The sequence below is a fragment of the Fistularia commersonii genome, chromosome 27, assembly GCF_037954325.1.
Source record: "Fistularia commersonii isolate RoL2024-O1a breed Wild chromosome 27, RoL_Fcom_v1.0, whole genome shotgun sequence".
Taxonomy (NCBI): domain Eukaryota; kingdom Metazoa; phylum Chordata; class Actinopteri; order Syngnathiformes; family Fistulariidae; genus Fistularia; species Fistularia commersonii.
This window is the reverse complement of record NC_141310.1, coordinates 10,268,826-10,290,731: the sequence shown is the minus strand read 5'-3', so window position 1 is coordinate 10,290,731 and position 21,906 is coordinate 10,268,826. Positions and strand designations below refer to the sequence as shown.

Here is a 21,906-nt window from a genome sequence, read left to right as displayed (position 1 = left end):
TCGTGGTCAACCAGGAGCATCCAATGGTCTTTTGGCTCTTTCAACTAATTATTATTATTGTTATTATTATTATTATTATTATTATTATTATTATTGTTATTATTATTATTATTATTATTATTATTATTATTATTATTATTATTATTGTTATTATTATTATTATTGTTATTATTATTACTATCATTCGTAGTAGTAGTAGTAGTAGTGGGTAGTAGTAGTAGTAGTATCATTATTATTATTACCGTTATAAACAATTTCCCCTGTAAAATGTTGTGTTTGATTGGCTGGCGGGGAACCAACCCCCCCAAAATTAACATTAAACAAGTAAATGAATAAACAAAAATACAACTGCTAGTAATCCATACACTATTTACAAATACTATGGCTGGTTCTGCTACTACTGCTACTATTTGCACTAATAATAATAAAAATAATGATGATGAAGAGAATACAAATAGAAATTAAAAATAAAAAATGTCCCAGAGGCAACAAAATTATATATAAGTGTATTTTTAATTAATAATTAATTAATTTACTAATTTGATTAAAATAATATAATCAATTTCATTTTTAATTGATGGTTAGTTTTTAATGCAATCATTTTGCTCCCTATTATTGTGCGTATGAGTGTGAATATTTTGTGCACATCCTGTATCACATTATCATAATGGCAGCTTGGGTTGAAATTTCAAAACACAACAATATAGAAAATCCCTACCAAATTTCAGGCTGCAAGCTTTAAACAACACCGAAAGGAAAAACAAGATGATCCCTCATTAATTGCTTGTTTGGTTTCATCCCGGAGAGCCTCTCTGGGTCTGCATGCTGTCACCATGGAGCCAGTCACATTCACACTAAAAGAAAAAAAAAAAAGATAAGAAATGTAGAATGTCATGACCGTATATTAAAGGTGCGGCGGAATATCGATGAGAGCGCCACTCCTTTCATATCATGATGGCGTGCAGGAGGTGAACAGGGGGTAAGGAGGGGGACTATAATACAATAATGCTACAAGGTGAATATGGGGGGTTGGGAACCGGGGCTGCGCTTTTCGAGGGGGTAGGGAGTGGAGGAGGAGATGAGGATGCGCTGCTTGAGCTCAACTGGAGGCAGCAGAGAGAAGCAGCATCTGTACGAGGCGGGAGACAAAACCTATATGGATTGGAAGAACGCTAGAACGGCAGGACTCCCACCGGCTCCGACACCACCGGTCCGGACCGTGTTGATGGCAGAGACTCTGAGCAGGTATGTGAGCAGCGTGTAAATGCTTTCAGCAAGGCAAATGTTTGCTCTCTACAGTGTGTGTTAGGAGCGCATGTATGCACCTGCACCTCGGCACAGGATGTACTCATTATTTTGTGTCCTTATTTTCCAGATCTGTTCTGCCCGAGGGACCCAGCTGCATGAATGTGATGCTGCCTCTGATGCCATGCTGAGAGCAGGAGGGGCAGCTACTTCTCTTGCACTGCTGCTGCTGCTGCTGTTGCTGTGCTGTTGCCACCTGTGCCACTCACTGCGTAAGTAGCCCACGACCTGCGAATGCCTTTGCAAATGTAATATAATATGCAGAGAAAGACCGACCGGATCCCTGGCTATTGCCGGGGGAGGAAGATATTGTGACTGGCCACATGTGAAAAGTTTTAGATGTCAAACAGCTTTGTTGCATGGCATTAGATTACGATTAAGTGCTACTGTTGACATAAATTGAGGCCAAATTCAAACAAAAATATCATTATTTGGCTGCAGCAAACACCATGAAGCATCAACTTAAGCTACCTGAATAAAGACAGTACTTAGACTCTATATGAGGAATTTTATTGCACATGGATCAGAGTTGCTCAGAAATTGATGATGATGATGATTTGTTGTTGCTCATACCGTAGCACATACCATTAAAGGCTCGATTCATTTGAATTAATGTTTATTAAATCGTTTACAGCATTTTATGCGGTCGCTTTCAATCTCTGTTTATGTGGCTGGTAGTAGATTGTGTCGCCACATCTTTAATGGACTTTCATTATCTTTATAACAGCTGGAATATTTTGCATCTTTGCTTAAATATTCGATTTTATGTTCACCCCATCAAGCACCTGGCACACAACAGACGAGCTTTTACTCCACTTTCCTTGAAAGTGTCTTATTTCTACTCGGCAAAGCTGTAAGGATTAGCTTCGTTTTATAATGAAGTGCTTTTGTATATTCATAAAATTAGCTAGACTCAATTATCTTGGTGTATTTCTGCCGTAGTATTACCCTAAACACTGTGATTTACTGCAGAATGAGTGCCAGTGATGGCCTGGATGATGATTAATTTGCTGATAACATAGTCATTGATCGAGGACGTTGCTGCCGCAGCTTTATCGATCCTCACCCTCAGAAAGCGACACCATGAATTAGTGGTCATTCTTGAGGTAGATTTCCAACCACGGTGCCCATATATAAATTTAATTTATATATTTCTCGGGGCCGATGCAAAAAAAAAAAAAGAAAAGAGGATGAAACATGTAGTGCGTCAGAATGCGACCCATACATATATGTGTATGCATATTTTTCTACATACATATATACAACATATACGCTTTTTTTGTTCCATTGAAAGAAAGCTAGTCAATTAGTCTTTGAATGAAGTTGCAATTCATGTCAAGACTTCTTTTTTTAAAAAAAAACTTGACATTTTCCTCTCAACTCCTGATGGCACTTGTGCTTTTAAATATGCAGATTTGTTCAGTTACCCCATTTGTGTCACCCGCCCTTGTCAGATATGTAAATGTTAACAGACACTGACCCTGTTCAACAGATTTTCAGATTATATAGACTGTGACAGCGGCTGACGAGTGACTGGGTGTTTCGAAAAGCGGAGAAGGAAGCGAAAACGGCTTTGGTTGTACGTTTTTTTCCACCACAGGTCAGCTGTCACCCCAAATCACTTTGGATTTGAGTTCTCTTAGTTTTGTATCATTTCTGAAAATCAAAAACAAATACAGGGTAGTGTAAATCAGCCATCACGCCCACAGACACTAGACATTTTGAGATTCGAAAGGTAAATGGCGTTCGCGCTAAGCTATATCAACCTACATTCTGTTATTTCCTATTAAAAAGTTGTCTTTTCATTAAATCCCAGGGATTCCAAAATTGTCCTCCTATGCAAAAGCAGAGGACAAGCTTTTCAAATACCTCTTCGGACACTACCAGAAATGGGTGCGTCCGGTCGAGTACTTAAACCAGACAGTCTGCGTGAAGTTTGGACTGGCCATCTCCCAGCTGGTTGATGTGGTGAGGACACAGCCTATAGTCATTTATTGCACTTTATTTGGAAAATACTGTGAGTGAAATGGCACATATTGATGATGGTCATGCAGTAAAAATCTAAAAAAAATGTGTATTTTCATATTTCTGAATTGTCAGGAGTAGACCAAGTATTTCATAAAACAGTGCAGTTTTCTGTATTCAGAATTTTATTGAAGTGCCAATGCTGTTTGAAAGGCAGTTAAGAGACGGGATGCTAAAAATTTTTTTTTTTTATTCTCATCTGCACCATATATTGTCTTATTCATTTTTGTGTGGATGTAAAAGGCTCCTTTTAATACTTGATTTACTCTGCGGCTTTGCTGTCGTGGCAACAGGACTTGAATTTCTTCAAGACAATTTGCCAAGATTTCGACAAAAATTCTAAAAAGTAGTAATTATGCTGTAAAATTTGAACCATTATATGGAATATTTTGATTGACTACATCTGCTGAATCATTATGTTGGCCTTTAAATGCACCCTGGTGATGTCAAAGGTTGTGCTTATTTTTAAAGAAACTTTTAGAGCTTTTGGGTGGAAGATTCAATAAAATTTAGTTTGAAGCATGGCCATAAAAAGTCTTTATGAGTGAAATCCAGGATGTTCATTTAGCTGAAAAAGAATCCGCCGCACTAGTTCGTCCGCTTTAGAAGTACAATACGCAAAAAAATAAAAGTACAACATGTAAACGGTATCTCCTTTGCCAGATTTGCTGTGTATCATTTTGTGGCAAATATATTGTCTGTGCATTAGGGATTCCTTTGCTATCACTTACAATCTTTCCTCTTTCAGGATGAGAAAAACCAGCTTATGACAACCAATGTGTGGATGAAACAGGCAAGTAGAGATTTTTTTCAATCTGCAAGTCGGGATTGATGTTTGGTGACTGAAACAAAACCCAGGTTTAGAGGCTTTTATAAAAGCTGTGCGCTTTCCCTCTCCTTTTTTTTTTTTTTTTTTTTAATCTTGTCCGATGGCTTTTCCCCGGCGGGCTCCATCACCGTAAACGCTTTGGGCGGTGCGCCCAAACACCTGCCTTTACAAGCACCGTCTCTTCCCTGCTCTGCTCCTGTCAGCCTTATTCATGGTTTCGGGGATCCCATGTGTCATGTTTCTTGTGAATTATCTTCGCAGGCCGGACGCTGCCATTGGGGGTCGGCTGACCCCTTTCCAAATGATGGATCGTATCATCCGCGAAAGGGAGATGGGAGGGCGGAGTTTGTTGTACAGGCATCTATCACGGGTGTCATTTACAGACTGGAAATAGTGCGACATTTTATTAATTGCGCATTTCGTTCTCCGTTTTGTCCTCGATGACTCACCGCATTAGGTCGGTGCAATATAATCGCAGCGCCTTATATAATTATAGGTTGTAACTTTGCATTTGAAAGTGGTTTGGAACCGAGCCAGGTACTTGTTACTCGGAATATACTGTAGCACGGCGGGAGAAAAAAAAAAAAACAATTAAACATTTTATGAGTGCCCTTTTCGCTTGATTTATCCTTAATTTCACGCAGGAGTGGACCGACATGAAACTTAGATGGGATCCTGATGACTATCTTGGCATCACCACCATCAGAGTCCCCTCCGACAGGATCTGGCTGCCCGACGTCGTGCTTTACGATAAGTACGTGGCATCGAATACATGACGTCTCTTCCGTGAAATTTCCGATGAATGTGATACTTTGCCCTTTTTAGCACACGTAGCACCTCAAATCTTTTTAAGTAACACGTTCGCCGAGTCAAACATCGATTTCTTAATGCATGCGACTGACCGTTCACCTCGCGGCGGCTGTGTCCAAATCCAAGACCTTAACTTGTAAATAAATGTGAATGTTTCTTTCAATAGCGCGGATGGTCGTTTTGAAGGCACTGTCACCAAAGCCGTTGTTAAATATGACGGGACAATAACATGGACGCCGCCTGCAAATTACAAGTCAGCGTGCACCATTGATGTCACATTCTTCCCATTTGACCTGCAGAACTGTTCCATGAAATTTGGCTCCTGGACTTACGACGGCTCCCAGGTGATCGTCTGCTTCTCGATGGCCGCCCTCTATCTCCATCGGCTATCGAACAATATTTGTGTTTTCTCTCAACTGTCCAGGTTGATATTATCCTGGAGGATTTCCATGTGGACAAACAGGATTATTTTGACAACGGCGAATGGGAGATAGTGAAAGCGACGGGAAGACGCGGCCTGAGGAAAGATGGCAGCTCCGCGTATCCTACCATCACCTACTTCTTCATCATCCGCAGGTTGCCTCTTTTCTACACCCTCTTCCTCATCATCCCGTGTATCGGCCTGTCCTTCCTCACCATCCTCGTCTTCTATCTGCCCTCCAACGGCGGCGAGAAGATATCTCTCTGCACCTCTGTGCTCGTGTCGCTCACCGTTTTCCTCCTGGTTATTGAGGAGATCATTCCCTCCTCCTCGAAAGCGATCCCTCTGATCGGGGAGTACTTGGTCTTCACCATGATCTTTGTCACCCTCTCCATCGTAATCACCGTTTTCGCCATCAACATCCACCATCGCTCCTCCTCAACGCATCACGACATGGCACCGTGGGTGAGGAAGATTTTCCTGCACCGGCTGCCCAAACTGCTGTGCATGCGCAGCCACGCCGACCGTTACGGAACGACCGCGGCGGCCAGAATGGGAAGAACGGCCGAGGCAGGTACGACGAACGACCCCGCGGCCGATCTCGGCCCGCTCCTGTACAAGAGAAATAACCTGCAAGCGGCTTTGGATTCCATTCGCTACATAACCATGCATGTGGTCAAAGAAAATGAAGTCAGAGAGGTGAGCTATCTGGAATTTGAGATGAGATGAGATGAGAACAACTTTATTAATCCCGAAGGAAATTGTTGTGCCAGAGTTTCAAGTAAAAAAAAAAAAAAACATAACAGTAATAGATAATAGTAGAAAGGAGGAAGAATAAGAAATATACTGCTCAAAAAAATAAAGGGAACACTTGAACAACACAATGTAACTCCAAGTCAATCACACTTCTGTGAAATCATAGTGTCCACTCAGGAAGCAACACAGATTCATTTTGACTTGTTTTAAGGACATTACATCAAAGTTGGATCAGCCTGGAGTTTGTTTTTACACTTTAATTTTGAGTGTGATTCCTAATCCAGACCTCCATGGGTTGATACAATTGATTTCCATTGATCATTTTTGTGTGATTTTGTTGTCAGCACATTCAACTGTGTAAAGAGCAAAGTATTTCATAAGAATATTTCATTCATTTAGATCTAGGATGTGTTTTTTAAGTGTTCCCTTTATTTTTTTGAGCAGTGTATAATGAAATATGAATTGTCTTAACTGTTAACAGTAACTACAAAGATTTGGGAATCTGGGTGTCTTTTTACCATTTTTTTGTGGCGGGAGACGGATAAAAACTATGGTTTTAATTTCTGACTTTAGACTCCGAACTGGAAATAAGCAAAAGAATTGAAAAGGGTTCTCTGTGGGTGCATGTATAGATGTGTTCTGAAGTAAAGCAAACAAATAAAAAAAATATACCGGTGATATTAACATGCAGCTGTTCCTTGATTCAGGTGGTCCAGGATTGGAAGTTTGTCGCTCAGGTTCTGGATCGAATGTTCCTCTGGGCTTTTCTGCTGGTGTCGGTCCTGGGCTCTGCTCTCCTCTTCATCCCGGTCATCTACAAATGGGCGAATATCATCGTCCCTAACCATCCGGGAAGTTTCTTCTGATGTAGTTTGTAGTTCGCCGCAAACACACGAAAAGCACATTACCGGCCGACGGTCGTCCTGGCGGCTTCGTTCGCTGAGTCCGGGCAGTTTTTTCAAGGACATTCGTCGTCAGAGTTCACAGGGGAAAAAAGAAAAGTTGTTGTGCAGCATGAGAAAAGTAACTGCTACTGAAATAAAGAAAAACATATCTGATTCATTTCCCCGTTCCTCACGTCATTCAACTATTTTTCTGTCTTTTGGTCAGTATATGTGCAGAGATTATAGAGAAAAAATTGACGCTTCAGTCATTTTGGGATCAGCGATGTCAAGAGCATGGGTTTCTCAAATCATTTAAAATGATTCCCTCTCATGCTCATGAGCTTTTGCAGTTTATAAAACAATTAATATAACCATCAAGAGGCTTGACATCTAAGGGAAATTGTGGAAGCCAATTATATAAGAACGTATGTCATTCAAATCAAATGTAATAATCGTCTTTATATAGTGTACATGTTGTGAAATCAATATTGACATTATATTGTAATGGAATTTGAATATAGTCTCTGAAGCAATTGCACAGTAACAAGTATTACATTTTAACTGCAATATTAACAATGCCTTTGCATTATTGATAAATTATAAATAAAGAGTAAGTAAAACTGATTGTGTGTTTTGCAATACTGATTTGTTTACTTTTGATCATGTCATTTATGTGCATGTTAGATCACATATAACTTGATTTTTATTAACTTTCATATGCAGGGTCAGTTGCACAGAACAATACAGACTTAGGAAATACATCAACTAACAGAAGACTGATGACTGATAGATAACTTATAAGTAAAAAAAATAGAAAATGTACTGGAATATTCAATTAAAATTACCTTGAAATTTGACAAATTGTTTTCTAAACTTTTAATCTTTCTTGTTATCAACTTCCATTATAAAATTGTGAAGCGGCCTTCTGCTTTTTGCCAGTGATGAAACAAAATAGAAAATGATTTTTTTAACGAATCCTTTGTGATTATGGATAAAAACAGGAAAAGACTGACAATCAAGAAGCAATGGAAGAATTGGCACAGGACAACATCTTGCATAAAAAGAGGTGAAACTTATAAATTTTGGACTTTTGAAGGGAAAGGTGCCCAAAACGTAACCAACTCAAAGATACGATTCAATGATTTTACCTCTGATCCAACTATTATCATCACCTCCTGCCTTATCAATAAAAATCAAAAGTAGAAATTGCCACAAACATGTACAAGTGAGCAGCACCGGGAAGCCAAAACAAAGAGACCGCATTGTTCTGCATTCCTGAAGAGAAAAGCCCACAAGAGAGCTTATCAACAATCCATTTATGTAAGTTCTTCTAAGACTTCTAGTTATGTGTGCACTTCTACTTAATATGTTTCAAACCAATATTCAAGCGATGCTGTACTGTTTACGTGCCTGAGCCTCATCACATGAAAAGGTATGTTGTGAATCTGTGTTATGTATATTTCTTTTTAGCATTAGCTCATTTTAAGGATTTCTTTCTCACACCATCTCCTTTTCAGGTTCACGATGCCTCGTCGCGGAAATGCAGTTCTTTTCATTTCCGTGGTGTTTTTGTCCTGGAGAATTACCAACGGCGGCAAGATTTTAATCGTTCCTTTAGAGGGGAGCCACTGGGTGAACATGGACGTTATGATCAAATCCCTCCATTCTCTGGGACACTCCGTTGACGTGGTGCGAACCGATAAAAGCTGGTTCATCAGGGACGACTCGCCGCATTACGGCGCCGTCACCGTTCCCGTCAGAGAAGCCTTCAACCACGACTTCATCAACCCGATCCTGGAAAAGCTCATCGTCCTGGAGAGGGAAGGGAACTCGGTCATCAGTTTTGTGTCCTTGCAACTCGAAATGTTCAGCGCCATGTTTGACATGCACAGGATAATGTGCCAAATGGCCAGAGCCATGTTGCAAGATAAAGAATTAATGAGAAGACTGAAGGAGAAAAATTACGATCTGGTTCTAACCGATCCCGCCTGGGGGGCCGGCATCTTGCTGGCTCACGCTCTGAAGCTACCTTTGGTCTACAATGTTCGCTGGTTAACCAGTGGGGAAGGACATCTGGCCATTGCACCTTCACCTTTATCTTATATCCCGCTCACCGGTTCTGGGCTCTCTGATGAAATGACGTTCATTCAACGGGTGAAAAATCTGATTTACTACATCATATGGCGAGCTCAGGATGAATTTTTAATTGCACCCCAGTATCAAGCGGTATGCGACCAGTTCTTCGGCCCAGAGATCAGATACAGCCACTTATTACAGGGAGCCGACCTGTGGCTCATGAGAGTGGACTTTGTGTTTGAGTTCCCTCGTCCCACCATGCCGAACGTTATCTACGTAGGCGGATTCCAGTGTAAACCCGCAGCACGTCTCCCTGAACATTTGGAGGAGTTCGTCCAGAGCTCCGGAGAACACGGAGTTATAATTATGTCTTTGGGGACTTTTGTGAGTGAACTTCCCTCTGATATGGCAGATAAAATAGCTGGTGTTTTTGCTCAATTACCCCAGAAAGTCATCTGGAGACATAAAGGTGAAAGACCTGCCGCTCTGGGCAACAACACTCTCTTAGTAGACTGGATGCCACAGAATGACCTCTTAGGACATCCCAAGACAAAACTGTTTGTGGCTCACGGAGGGACGAACGGAGTCCAAGAAGCGATTTATCACGGAGTGCCCGTTGTGGGCGTACCCGTGTTTTTTGACCAATATGACAATCTCCTGCGTCTGAGGAAAAGAGGGGCCGCTAGGATCCTGACACTGGCCAACGTGGACAAAGATAACAACTTCCTGAACGCCATCCAGGATGTCCTGAACGAGCCTTCGTACAGGATGAACATGCAGAGACTCTCCGGGCTGCACAGGGACGTGCCGGTGAAGCCTCTGGACAGCGCCCTCTTCTGGATAGAGTTTGTTATGAGGCACAAAGGTGCAGCTCATCTCAAAACCGAATCCTACAAGATGCCCTGGTATTCTTACTACTCTTTAGACGTCCTGCTCGCTGTCTTGGTCACCGTTGCGGTGATAACGTTGTCCCCTCTTTTGGTCTTTAGGTCTGTATGTCGAGCGAAAAGCATGGCGAATAAAAAATGATAAGCCGCCCTGCTTGGCCTGCATTCTGCACATTTCATATTCCGAACAGTCACGTAATTTAGGATCCTACATAAATTGTCGTACGAGCCGGTGATACAATTCTCAAGCCCTATATTACAAGTTAATACTTCTTAACTAATCTTTAATAATTATCCGGGAGATGCATGGTGGCAGACTCCAGAACACGCTGCCATTTATTTTTGATGACGAAGGTATATATTGCAGCTTTTTTTTTCCCCTTACGCTTTCATTTTCTCTCTCCCACCAGAGGGCAAAAATCAGGAGCAGGCAAGGGCTTCTACAAACATCCTGTGCACTTGGGTGCTCATTAACTGAAACCACAGTCAGCCATTAAAAATAAGAATAAGAAAAACTTTATTTATCCTGAAGGAAATTGTTGTGCCAGAGTGTCAAGTAAAACATAACAATAATAAATAATAGTAGGAAATTGTATAAACAGTAAAAAAAAAAAAAGAAATACAAATAAAACTATAAGGTGTCAAAGTCAAGGCTATAAAGTGTTTTAAGATCTTAAGTGCAAAGATTTGAAGATTCCCTGCAGCTGAAGGGAGAGGAATTAAAGTACTTTTATGCGTAAAGTAATTTTTCTCTCTCATCGATAAACACGCTCACCTGGTGTTGGATGGCGATTTACAATAAGAGAGTAGCAGAATCTTTAACAGAAATCAAGGGTTATGGATGATAGGGATTATTTTGTTTTCTATATTCAGGGGCAGGAATTATGTAAACGGTCATGCGTTTAACCTTTTTTTCCAATCTAAATCCTCACAAGAGGCCAAAACATTTTAAGTCCCCCTGAACTGAATGCTTCATTCTACTCAAATGTGATTTGAAAAAAATGAGGATCAGGAGTTTTTTTGCAGCGATTATCGCATATAGTAAAATCAATGCACCGTCGGAGGAAAAGAAACTTCTTCATATTGAATTATATTGTATTTCTTAACATACTTACTAAATCTTCAACAGAGGGATTCTGGAAAATGTAGACCGAATGGGGAAGGGAGAGTATTTACTTATTCAGTATTTGGAACTACATGGTTGCAGTCAGTAGAGGGCCAGTGAGGTTATAATAAAGCACTTTACCATGAATAGGGAAAGAAAAAAAGAGGAGTGCAAAAAATCTGTTTTTTTTGCACTTTTTTGTTGATTTAGCCGATCTTGTTATCATCATAGCCTAAATAACCTTACGGTTGCATCGGGATGAGTTTATTGTCCAGCATAGCAATCCTGGGTTCCGCTTATAAGGTGCATGTACTTGCAAAAACAAACCCTGTTTTTGTGTACTGGAGTCTTCATTGGAAATGCAAAAGTTTTTTTTATTTTTTTATGTGTCCACAAAAAATGCAGTACAGGTTTATGGACAAGTCTTAAATTATTTTCACTGATCTGAAACTCTGACTCAGCAAACCTCATGTCAGAAGATGAAGGTCTTGGCACAGAATTTCTCTTTTTTTTGTCAGTGATGCTATTACTAACAATTGTACATTAAATCTATCTTCTTATCCAACACTTTATCTTGAGACTTTTACCACAGGCACAGAAACTAGACAATCTCATTTTGTGTGTACTGTACATCAAGCGGTGTCTATTCGGTCTCCTGCAGATCGACCGGGTTGGTTCTGAGTAAGCTTTAATTAAATTCATTATCCAGGGTTTCTTATCAGATGATACACGGAGCTAATACACTCGGTCTTTGTTTCCCCCCGCCAGCATTCAATTAATGGAGTCTGGTTTTTCATGTAATCACGTAGCTCGCCATCTGTCCGGCTTTTTAGCTGTGTAATAAGAATCAAGAACATAATGACTATCAAGCTCCCCAGAAGCTCTTTCTGGGGAGACACTCGTCTCTACATCTGTGTCATATATCACCGCGACTCACCTTTTCGCAAAGTACGAATGTATCTCATGGTAATATTTCTAATATTTATTCCTTTTCTGGGGTAATGGAAGAAACAGACAGAGAATGCACCATATCCACTTCGGTGAGGACAATAACCTCAATGAGGACAAAATGATAATGGACGTGACGATGGAGAGGAGATCTCATCGGGGACTGTTCGTCTTGAGGTTGAGCGGTTTTGATTATGTGGGTGTCCACATCGGCGAGGACCTCACCTGGTTTGGCATGTCGCCTAAGATCCTTAGCAACCTCTACAGGTGCATTGTTTGGAGAATCTTAACCGATTGCAACACCATATGGTATCAAGATCTGGAATGCAAATGTCTCATACGTTATTACTTACAGAACTTTAAAGTGTAGTTAATCCATGTATTTTTTACCATCACCGATTTAAAACTTACAGCTGATTGTCAACGAAACCCCCCCTGCGAGCTATATAATATTTAGAGGTGTTTGTCGCTTGACATTTTTATCCATATCTGTCTCCGAGTGCATGTGTAATGTGAGTGAACCTGACCCTCCATGTTGGCAACGCTGCTACTGCCCAAGGAGTCCATGCAGTGAAAGGCTGAAAATTGTATTTCAGCCCGGGAGAATTGTTTCCCTGCCTTCTTAATGAAACCACTCGAGTCTTTTGTGCTTCGTATTGATTGTCCAATAAGTTCAAATACGGTAGCTGCAGAAGGCTACTGACGATGTGTGACCAAGTGATAAAATCACCCGCGGTGACCTTCCTAATATTGCAGATCCACATACACAGAACACAGAAAAACAACAAAAATAAAACAAGAATCACAGCTTTATGTACCTCTTAGGGATTTATTTTCAGGGATGTAAAACTGATCATGAACTAGTATTTACATTTTTTTTTTTTAAGATATTATATTTTGGAGCAAGTCAAATATGATTGAAATGTTCAAATAACATCTAAACTTTATTGACTTATTTTACAACCAAACACCAGCTTACTTCAGACAGAAAGCATTTAAAGTCTTGCACACGTGGGAAAATAATTGATATATTTTTTTCTGAGGAAATAATGGAAAACGTTTAATCATTTGTAGTAGCACAGCATTGCCACTTGATGTCACCCTTTAAACGTAAATGGCTGTAAATTCGGTAAACACATTTCCTAAAATTCCTTCCTGCAAAGACGTTCTTCAGATCCTGCTCAATTTGGGCTTCAGCCACCTGATCTGATCGAATCGGATTTTTCCGATGCAAGATATATCATCAATTTTTGGCATTTGTTTGCTATTGTTTGTCCAGACCTGGCCAAACATTCTGCTTATGAACCAAATGATGCAATTTGGAAGAAAACCAACAAAGAACCCTTTGAAAAACTATTTCCCAAACAGTCTTATTGACTTGAGTAGGAGTGATGTTTGTGCATCGTGACAATGTAAAGCCTCGGCTTTGTGCATCATCTTCAAATGTCCTCCCCGAGCAGCAGAGGCTGGAGGAAGAGGCCAGCTGTTCCGAGGATGCACACAAGGACAAAGACCCACAGGAAGATCCTGTCAATAACCATGGCAACATACTTCCAGTCATCTTGAACCTATAATGAGAGAAGAGTGAAAAATATACTTGATGCCATCGCAAAAAGCATCCTATAAATATGCACGAACGACATTTTTGCGAGCGCTTACCTCCTTTGCTTCGTTCTGTAATCTCATGTTCTCCGCGATGTATTTAACACTCTCGATAGCCTCCCTCACTTCGGGGGAGAGCGGCAGCAGGGACGTTATTCCTGCGTCCAGGGATTCGGAGCTGGAACATTGACTCCCTCCTCCGACGGCACTTCCTGCGGTCAAAGCCCCGAGGCTTCCCAGTCCTCCGCTGCCTCCTCCGGAGTCCGCAGGCAGTTTGCTGGATCTCTGGTGCCAGCAGCCATTGCAACGACCCTCACAGCACAAGAACCCGGGACAGGCACTTTTAGTCAGCTCTCTGCTTATGTTATTCAGATTGGAGAGCTCCTTGTTGTTTAAAAGTCGCTGGCGGTTATTGAGGCTGGACACCACGCCCGAGGCCAACGCTTGAGATTTGTGCTGCTTATGCAAGGCACCGGAGGAGTGAATGGTGCACGGCCTGGGATGGGTCATCTGGATGGTGTCGGGCATCTCCTCGGGGTCCCTTTCCGGTCGGGTCATGAACATCACCTTGGGTAGAAACCCGAGGAACACGTTTCGCACCCAGAGAGGCATCGTGTGCGTCTTCGGCGTGCGATAGTGGACGTTCAACACGAAAACGGTGATGACGATAGAAAGGGTGACGAAGATCATGGTGAAGAGGAGATACTCCCCAATAAGTGGGATGACCAGAGACGTGGAAGGGATGGTCTCTGTTATGACGAGGAGGAAGACGGTCAGGGAGAGCAGGACGGAGATGCACAGGGTCACTTTTTCCCCGCAATCGGACGGCAGGTAGAAGACAAGCACGGTGAGGAAGGAGATGAGAAGGCAGGGGATGATCATGTTGATGGTGTAGAAAAGAGGCAGACGACGGATGTACAAAGAGTAGGTGATATCCGTGTAGATCTCCTCGCAACAGTTGTACTTTATGTCATGTTTATAACCCGGCGCGTCGATGATCATCCACTCGCCGCTTTCCCAGAAGTCCTTGAGATTGATGGTCGAACCGATCAGCACCAAGTCGATTTTGGCCTTATCGTAGGTCCACGAGCCGAACTTCATGGTGCAGTTCTGGTAGTCGAAAGGGAAGTACGTGACATCTATCTTGCAGGAGCTCTTGAATATAGCCGGCGGGATCCAGGTAACTTCGCCGTTATATCGAAGCAAGGCCTTTGTCTTGTCATCGACCTGGAAATCTCCGACTGCGCTGTTGAGACAGATAAAAATCGGTGTGGCAGAAAGACAGATGAGCGAATGATTATTTGGGGGCATACGAACAATCGATTGGCAAAGTTGTTGGGCAAGTGTTGTGACTTTAATTACACTTTTTGCCTAAAAAAAAGGGCAAGGCAAGAACTGGACACACCAGATGAGGCAGACAGTTACCGTGCAATCACTGTTAACGGCAGAAAATAAATTCAGTTTTAAATTTAATGTCATGCTCACTTGTTATACAAAACGATGTCTGGCTTCCATATCCTGTTGGACGGCACTCGAATGAACTCAACGCCCCCGAAATCTTGTGGATTCCACTTGAGTTTGTAGTCATTCCAAATCTGAATAAAAAAAAAAACAAAGAATTATTTTCACATTGGAAACTTCAAATGACTGCAATCTGAAATATGCAAAGCATTAGTTTTTTTTTAAAAGATATTTTTTACGATTTCATAATGTAAAATAAAATAATGTAATATGTCATTAATGTAATAATGTAAAAAAAAAAAAGTAATGTAATGTATAATAGGAGAATAATTAATTCAACTGGATGTTAACCATTCAGGTAGTACTGGCTGATTTTATAGCAATAAAGGGAATTAAAAGTAAAAGTATATCTGATGAAGATGCAGGTGAGGTTAGAGTCAAAAAGAAGTCTACATGAATTTCACTGAAACCTTTCATCAAATAATAACTAAAGAAAACAAGTAATGAACCAAGCAAACGTGAAGGCTGACTGGTCAAATTAGTATTCAGTTCAGTGATTCTTAAAGTCGTAGGGGATTTCAGTGTTTTTGAGTCTTTGCACACAATTGCACAAAAATACACACATATCTACAAACCAAAGTTAAATACCCAAGGATTTTTTCCCCACTGTTAAGTAAGCAAATAAAGCTGGCTGTGAACTGCTGAATAGAAACAAGAGACTTTGTTGGTCGTTCTATGATGTTGATTACCACAAAGCTCGTCTTTTTAAGCCCATTCTTTTGCAAATTGTTCCTCATAAAAACAATATGAAGTCGTCATCTTCAACGGAGGCATATAAAGCGTGCCTCTACGGTTTGTCTGGGAGGAGATAAAATGGACTGCGGTTTACAATGTATTTTATGAGCCTTCTTGTCACTGTTTGCGCTTTGGGACAGCTGGGGATCCTCATGAGACTCCTAAAGTGAAAACAGTAAAGAAGCCTCTGGGAGCTGTAAAAAAAAAAAAAAAAAAAAAAAAAAAAAAATCACTAAATTAACATAGGGCAAGAATCTAGAGTATATTGAGGATTTCTAAGCCACCAGTGCTTGTGTGCAGAGACTTTAAACTAAATGATTACATATGGAAAGGTGATATTGCGCCTCAACTTTTAACACCATTGCTCAAGCAGGCTGGTACGGCTCTGGTACAAATGAGTCTTCGCTTGGTGTCCGTCATACAGGATGAGGAAATCTAACTAATTCAACCAAAGAAATGCTTCATTGAAAGGATCATGAGGGCAGAAAATATCATTGAACCAACTCCCCCCCCCAAAAAAAAAAAAATTATATCATATGTGGAGGTAAATGGGAGGGGGTTCTGATAGAAATGTTAAATGGGTGTGTTATTTCAGATTCGATTACATTTTATCCATATACAGGACTGTCTCAGAAATTTAGAATATTGTGATAAAGTTCTCTATCTTCTGTAATGCAATTAAAAAAAACGAAAAATACTTTTTCATGATATTCTAATGGGATTTTTGAGTTTTCTTAAGATGTAAGCCATAATCAGCAATATTAAAAGCCATGCATCACTAGTTATAAACTAAAATAAAAGGCTTGCAATATTTCAGTTGATTTGTAATGAATCCAGAATGTATGACATTTTTGTGTTTGTAATTCCATTACAAATGATAAAGAACTTTATCACAATATTCTAATTTTCTGAGACAGTCCTGTAGATCCGAATCCCAACAAACGAGTTTGGGTATCTATAAGTCACCCCATAAGTCACTGCTGTTGTTGTTATTCTGGGAACCTCATGTATTGCCATGTCGGCAAAAAATAAATGAATGAATGAATGAATCAATCAATCAATCAATAAATGACCGCTTGTCATTACAACATTATGGTGGTTAAAATCCCTGCAAAATTAAACTAAAAGGGAAGTCTTTAGTTTGCTTGCAAAGATTTGACATTCAGCTGTTGTCAATAAAGGGGCAGCTTTGATAACGTTAGACGTCCCTTGTAAAGAAGGTGAGTGATATTTAAAGTGCTTATGGAACCAGAGGAGATCAAGCTAGACCCAACATATTTCCTCTGAATAAGAAACTATGCTCTGTAATTCCAAAATAACAACAGAAACAATAATACTTTTTTGATTGAAGAGAAAGCTGGAGAGCAACTAGACAGCGGGTGGATGGCCATCAGCCTGGATCAATTGCATTCAATTAAGTGCAAACATTTTTGTGGGTTCTGTGAAAGGACACTGGAAGGGATGATACATTTCAAAACAATCTTAAATGAAATCTGAGTCCATCTGTCCCTCCATTTGCCTCTAATTATCTGGAACCAGATCTTGATCCTAATCTAAGTGCATTTGGTTTCCAGGAAAAGGACAAAAAAAAAAAAAAAAAAACACATTGCATTCAAAAAGCTTCCTCCCATTGCAACAATTCCCCCGGCCAGTGTCGTACAAAAGTACGCCTGATGGAGGGTTGGAATCATAACTTTATCTTGAGTTCCATTTGTAAAGACCATGAACTTACATGTCTCAGCCACAGATTTGTCTCCATGATCTGATTGACTTCATCCTGACAACAGAAGCAGAATTGGTGAGAAGAGCAGTGACTCAAAATAGCTGAGATAATTCTACATGAAAACGGGGGTGAACAACTGTCACAGGCAATCATCCAATTCTCCGCAGAGGATTGTGTGTTTGCTTTCTGCCAGGTCAGACCACTGCATAGAGGATTCAGAGACACACCTGAGTCCTCCATGCCTGAAGCATGACACAACGGACAGCTGGAGCCATGAGCGGGGCGGGGCGTCGGTGGAGGGTTGCATAGCCTAACTTCAATTCTGACACCTCAGAGGGAAAGCCAGAGCAAAGGGTTGAGGGGGTAAGCGGGAAAAAAAAAAAAGCATGTGGGTTTGTGTGTGACTTAGACCGTGAATGAACCGATCTCATGACCCAGTGCATAACATTAGCCATTCATGTGACTGTTAAGTATCCAGGAGAGCTCGACAAAGCTGGTAAGCACAGGTGGACAGAGGGCCGAGGGACGCTTGGGATGGTCCTCGGCGGGTGAGAGCTGAGGAGCAATTCCTGCACCTCGGAGTGCAGAGATACACCCGACTAAAAGTCCTCTGGCTGAAAATAAGATTATTAATTTTCAATTCGGTGTCAATTTGGGCAACTTGAGAATTTTTTTTCCTCTCAATCTGAAAAATTTTAAAACAAAGTCAGGCTTTTATTTTACATGGATGCACAGTAACATTAGCATGTCATTGGTATTAGAAATATTGGGTTTATATGAGACATGGCACAAGCTGGAAATGCTGATAATATGGAAATAATCCGCAGAGATGTGGCTCATTTGACTATAAAATACATCTGCCATGGAGCCATCATGAAAAGCATAAAAGTACACGAGAAACTTCATGTTCTCTGCAATGACATGGTTGAAAAAAGTTAACATATTCATTTGAATAACAGGCAAAATGAATTGGAATATATTAGCATATGAGATATCCAGAAAAAATAGTAAAACTCATATATCTATTAGTTTTTAATATTAGGATTTCCATTCGCATGTAAGGTGCTCTGCTTTTTTCCTTCCATCATGCAATCCTAAGCTTATTTGCTGATGGCAGGGGCTTCATGCTGTGCGGATAAGCAAGAGATATAAATATCATCTAACTCTACAAGAGAATGATTGGCCCTGGTTTCAAAAGAGAAATTATTTTGTTAAACCTTTAGCTCAGAATCATCCTGACATATAATTTAAAAGCCTCGCAGAGACTGAGGAATGATCCCTGATTGTGAAATGATGGCTGAACGAACCTGACCGATACGCTATCGACGCCCTAAATGGGCTCACATAGCCGTCCTGTAATTGGTGTCGGCTCTCCAACGCCAAATGCATCTGGATGACAAGCACCAGGTGCACGGAAGCTAAATACTCATTCCTCAGCTCCAGGGGCTTTGCAGCTCGTTTGACTAAATATATTAAGGATGTGATAAAATAGTGCTGTCAAGAGCAGATATTCTAGGTACGGATGGTTTCATCCTCTGAATACCGACCCCATCGATCACTATAAACTTTGATAAAAGCACAAAAAGATGTGGCACAAAGAGCCACCTGATAGTAATGGGATTACTTTTATGTCACAGCATCTGTACATGAATGAGATTGCTCCTTTTTTTTTCAACTTGATAGCACCTTTTCACATCCTTGTCATTCTTTGCGAGTGCGGCATCCGCGTGTCCGCCCAGCTAGACTGCAGTCAACAAGCTTCAGAGAAAACCCGGCGTTAATCGCAAGGCTGTTTATCTGAGGTGGCAGTGATTGACTGATGGAGGATAACTGAGAGGCACTTAGACAGCTGACATTTCCCATCTTGTCTTGGCCAGCCAAACAGCAACGCTGACCTTCTTACATTTATTTATCTTTTTTTTTTCATCTAATTTTCATTTATTTATTTATTTACATTTTTTTTAACCTATTTGCCTTCCTAGGATTATAAATCTTGACAGGGATGGAATCACAAGTCAAATCCAAACTTTTGTTTAGCAGGGGGACGCTTGCTCGACTGCTGTCCCATAGGTGAACATTCACACCGGAGGTAGTTGACAAAAAAAATAACAACTTATTCCACTTACCACTTTAACCAGCTGAGACATGGAGACCTCAAACTGCACAATGACAGGCTCCGATACATTTTCCACTGGTCTGATGTACTGGTTGTAGTGTAAGAAGATCACAGAGAAGAGCTTGTGTTCTGCCTCAGAACATGTTCCTCCTGAATCAGAGCACACATGGATCTATTACTCCATTGCTGTTTTGTCTATTTCAACTTCAGTTCACTTCATTCTGATGAAGTAAAGCAACAAGTAAGTAAAAGATGGATTACGAAGGTGTTCGCAAAAAAAAAAAGAAAAAAAGAAGAAACTCACCCTGCAGAAGAAACACAAGGAGGGAACACGTGGGTGATAGGATGCAAAAAGTAGATTTCCTCATTTTGCACCTGCAAAATGGGGCGATGCGTAAAGGAATCCGGTGTGTAAAAGAAAAGGAGAAGAAAGAGGAGGAGGAGGAGGAGGAGAAGGAGGAGAAGGAGGGAAAGCGCGTCTGCAGCTGCCCGGGAGGAGAGACGCAGGTCGACTGCGCCTCACTGACACCCAGCCAGTCACTGCTGGATGCTCCCCGCGCCGCCGACACCCGCAACCCATAGCAACGCAATCTGATAAATGATGGAGCATCATCAGCGTGAATGTCACCTCTTACTTTTTATTTATTTTATTTTATGTTTTTCACCATACTTCTTTTTTTTTTTTTTTTTTTTTTTTTTTTTAATATATAGAAGTCCCGACTGCGCATGTCAGTGCGATCGGACTCGGCGTATTTAAATTCAATTACGTGAAATTAAGCACAGCTGCGCTAACACCTGCCTCACAGGCGGCCGCTGTAATGCACTTATGCCAAGTGTTTTTAGACGAAAAATATTCCTCGTTGTAATAAGGTAAGGCAAACTGATGCTAAAACATCGCCCAATGCGATCTTAAAACTAGATTAAAATGTAAATTAAAGTGTTAAAACAATAAATTGTCATTTAGAAACTTCGTGAAACGGATGCTAGGCGAGTAGGTTCGGGGGCCTTCAGCCATCAAAACATCTGTATCGTTTTAAATATTACTTATTTGCATTTTTTTTTTATACCAAGAACATTTTTTAAAGCTACCATCGCTCTCAAATGTTTGCAAATAAACAAGAAGAAGTAGTTTGGAGTACCATACATGATTGAATTATTTAGCTTTAGAATGTCTCATAGGGCACAGAATTGCATTTATGACCTCAGGCTCTTTAAATTACCCCGTAGATTTAATAATCAGTATTTGGGTTATTTTATTTTTAGATAACTGTCACATGGTATAATTGCATGTCTTGAATTAGAAACTGGTCCTTGCCACCTCCATACATTTACTTCCCACTGGAAAGATAAAAAATATGGAAATTGTTCAAGCAACATTTCCATGCATTTCTAATGAGCAACTAGTGATGCATGGCTGCTGACATGCAGCACGTGATTAATGAGTCCTCGCATTGAACGTTAAATGAAGCCGTTTGATTTGAAACATGATAAATTATCTGCCAGATTTGCAATGGCTTCTCCCAATGCTCCTGATGATATTGATAGTAGACTGGACTAGGTTGTTGGAGGAATGAACTTTTTTTTAAACTCAAAAGTGAGATTAGAATAAAGTAAATTGGTCATTAACATGGATGCTGATGGATATCTCTTGATAAGGCTCTTGCAAAATAACAGGGCGTCTGCAGAATCTCTAACGAGCCCACTCAGCATTGTTTACTGAGCAGTAAATGTGGCATGTGTTCACTTTGTGAGTCTCCACTTTTGTGTGTTTGCACTTCCAGTCAGGTATTACACTGAAAATGAGCACAGTGTCCAAAAGATGACTCTCATTGTGGATTAGGCAAAGATTTGGATCAGAGGCTAGTCCAGGCAATCTACTAAGATATTGCAATCCAAAAATATTGGTTGGTTGATTCCATTTCCGGCTGCTTTGTTTGTGTATGCGCATCATTTTGCAGGCTCTTGATCTCCATTTTGGTCAGCCTTATCTCGCCGATGAATTGTTGCAATTGGCACGTCATCAGGAAATGTAATGGCTCTGGGGACAAATTTTATCACCGGCAACAAAGATTAACCAAGCACTTGGCAAGACCCTGACAATTTCAACACTTCTATTGAAGATTTCATACATTTAATCAAAATGAAGGAGGACACGGATTCACC

The 21,906-nt window shown here is 40.6% G+C and overlaps 3 protein-coding genes across 5 annotated transcripts; 2 read left to right on the top strand and 1 right to left on the bottom strand.

Annotated features, from left to right (window-relative positions):
* The first annotated feature begins 1,092 nt into the window (after positions 1-1,092).
* Positions 1,093-7,653, top strand: chrna5 (cholinergic receptor, nicotinic, alpha 5). Of its 2 annotated transcripts, XM_086174996.1 has the most exons (8): positions 1,093-1,245; positions 1,376-1,517; positions 3,122-3,273; positions 4,079-4,123; positions 4,804-4,913; positions 5,136-5,313; positions 5,394-6,089; positions 6,854-7,653. In XM_086174996.1, exons 2-8 carry the CDS (start codon positions 1,430-1,432, stop codon positions 7,010-7,012), a joined length of 1,428 nt encoding a protein of 475 aa, XP_086031122.1. In that variant the 5' UTR covers positions 1,093-1,245; positions 1,376-1,429; the 3' UTR covers positions 7,013-7,653. The 2 variants fall into 2 exon arrangements, with proteins under 2 accessions (XP_086031122.1, XP_086031123.1); XM_086174997.1 differs by lacking the exons at positions 1,093-1,245; positions 1,376-1,517; positions 3,122-3,273; positions 4,079-4,123 and adding an exon at positions 4,163-4,552.
* Positions 7,654-8,390: 737 nt separating this feature from the next.
* LOC147218019 (UDP-glucuronosyltransferase 2A2-like) lies at positions 8,391-11,547 on the top strand. The gene is made up of 2 exons (XM_086174995.1): positions 8,391-8,462; positions 8,548-11,547. The coding sequence occupies exons 1-2, from the start codon at positions 8,455-8,457 to the stop codon at positions 10,133-10,135; spliced, it is 1,596 nt and encodes a 531-aa protein (XP_086031121.1). The 5' UTR covers positions 8,391-8,454; the 3' UTR covers positions 10,136-11,547.
* Positions 11,548-12,866: 1,319 nt separating this feature from the next.
* chrna3 (cholinergic receptor, nicotinic, alpha 3) lies at positions 12,867-20,413 on the bottom strand. 2 transcript variants are annotated; one of them, XM_086174993.1, is made up of 6 exons: positions 20,048-20,413; positions 19,754-19,893; positions 17,637-17,681; positions 15,134-15,243; positions 13,706-14,894; positions 12,867-13,614 (listed from the first exon to the last, which is right to left on the bottom strand). In XM_086174993.1, the coding sequence occupies exons 1-6, from the start codon at positions 20,109-20,111 to the stop codon at positions 13,486-13,488; spliced, it is 1,677 nt and encodes a 558-aa protein (XP_086031119.1). In that variant the 5' UTR covers positions 20,112-20,413; the 3' UTR covers positions 12,867-13,485. The 2 variants fall into 2 exon arrangements, with proteins under 2 accessions (XP_086031119.1, XP_086031120.1); XM_086174994.1 differs by lacking the exon at positions 20,048-20,413 and having other exon boundaries at positions 13,706-14,889; positions 19,754-19,852.
* Between the last annotated feature and the right edge of the window lie 1,493 nt (positions 20,414-21,906).

What these genes read in the sequence shown, in the direction of transcription:
- chrna3 (XM_086174993.1), bottom strand. Translation starts at nt 20,111, where the DNA reads ATGAGGAAATCTACTTTTTGCATCCTATCACCCACGTGTTCCCTCCTT. An exon ending in CCTTGTGTTTCTTCTGCAGG is followed by an intron (nt 19,894 to 20,047) that starts GTGAGTTTCTTC and finishes GCTCTGATTCAG; the next exon opens with GAGGAACATGTTCTGAGGCA. An exon ending in GACATCGTTTTGTATAACAA is followed by an intron (nt 14,895 to 15,133) that starts GTGAGCATGACA and finishes CTGTCTCAACAG; the next exon opens with CGCAGTCGGAGATTTCCAGG.
- chrna5 (XM_086174996.1), top strand. Translation starts at nt 1,430, where the DNA reads ATGCTGAGAGCAGGAGGGGCAGCTACTTCTCTTGCACTGCTGCTGCTG. An exon ending in CCACCTGTGCCACTCACTGC is followed by an intron (nt 1,518 to 3,121) that starts GTAAGTAGCCCA and finishes ATTAAATCCCAG; the next exon opens with GGATTCCAAAATTGTCCTCC. An exon ending in TCTCCCAGCTGGTTGATGTG is followed by an intron (nt 3,274 to 4,078) that starts GTGAGGACACAG and finishes TTCCTCTTTCAG; the next exon opens with GATGAGAAAAACCAGCTTAT.